The sequence below is a fragment of the Perkinsus marinus genome (genome assembly GCF_000006405.1).
Source record: "Perkinsus marinus ATCC 50983 genomic scaffold scf_1104296931192, whole genome shotgun sequence".
In the NCBI taxonomy this organism is placed as follows: domain Eukaryota; phylum Perkinsozoa; order Perkinsida; family Perkinsidae; genus Perkinsus; species Perkinsus marinus.
The window spans coordinates 6,575-7,789 of NW_003215862.1; the positions used below are offsets into that span (position 1 = coordinate 6,575).

At 49.6% G+C, this 1,215-nt stretch overlaps 1 protein-coding gene across 1 annotated transcript; it reads right to left on the reverse strand.

Annotated features, from left to right (window-relative positions):
* Positions 1-363: 363 nt before the first annotated feature.
* Pmar_PMAR018650 (hypothetical protein) lies at positions 364-825 on the reverse strand (the record flags this gene model as incomplete). The annotated part of the gene is made up of 3 exons (XM_002786781.1): positions 364-428; positions 483-605; positions 654-825. 3 exons carry the CDS (start codon positions 823-825, stop codon positions 364-366), a joined length of 360 nt encoding a protein of 119 aa, XP_002786827.1.
* Between the last annotated feature and the right edge of the window lie 390 nt (positions 826-1,215).

Consider the following 1,215-nt stretch of genomic DNA (forward strand, 5'->3'; position numbering starts at 1 on the left):
CGCTCGCGGTCGATGCTGAGGCCACCATATCGCTGAGCACTCGCACTGTTGTTTGCAGCCTTACCAACAGAGGACCCTTGGGAGGTATTGTGTCCCGGGGTAACTAAGGCAACCTCAGAGTCCAAGTGTCAGAGTGAAAATATAGGGAAAACCGGCCGCTCTGGCAAAGAGCCCACGAAATACACAAGTGGGCTAAATGGACACTCACACTCTTTGATACATCCGTAAGAGTTCTGTTCGCTGCCGTGGCCTGCTTGATAATCTTCGCGATCGAGGCCCGACCATTCGAACTATCCGATGACAAAACCTGCCCTCAGTGGTGACACGGTAAGGCAAGCGTCACCCTTGATTACGTCGAGAAGGTCATCCACGCTGGGCGATGACTGCGAACTCGTAACGCCACCCAGTTGAATTGCAGTGGACCCAGACTGACCAGATGCTGAAAAATATAATGGAAAATCCACATAGCCATCCACACTCACTAGGCATGACTGTATATGCATCATCATGAATCGCACCACCAGGGGAAGGCGGCGGCGGAGGCGGAGGAGGAGGAGGGGGAGGAGGCGGAGGGTCCTCATCGGCCTCTAGTGCCGGAACGGATTCTGAGCTGATAAATACAATCACTTATAGAGGCGTTAACCATACCGCACCTTTGTCACAAATGGCGGGCTCCTGTGTCGATGGACCGACTCGGCTGGAAGGTGATTGAGCAGTAGGAGACTCCCCTTCGCTTTCCTCAGCCTCATCTTCTAATGCATCTCGGAGCTCTACCATGGCTTGATCAGCCAGCTCACGAGCCCGACCACTCAATCTGCTGAGCATAGTAAAACAATCGTGAAATGAGCAGGAACTGGATGAAGACCTCGGGAGGTCAGCATTAACCCATCGTCCAGTTGAAAATAAGTCAATTCATTGCTATCACTTTCACATTGGAGTTTCACCTGTGATATGAAAAACACTGGTGAAATAACATCTCACTATGACTGCATATCACCGCGCATATCGCGTTTTTCACCGAGTTTAACCGTAAATCTCAGTGAAAAACGCGATATTCGCGGCCTGTAGTAGTCATTAAATATGTTTTTCACTAGTGTTTCACTAGGGTGAAACTCCAATGAACATGCTATGGTGCAACTGATGGCTATTATCAACAACGTTGACTCTGAATTGTATGCAGACTGCCATGTAGTGATGTTATGACGATGCCTCACA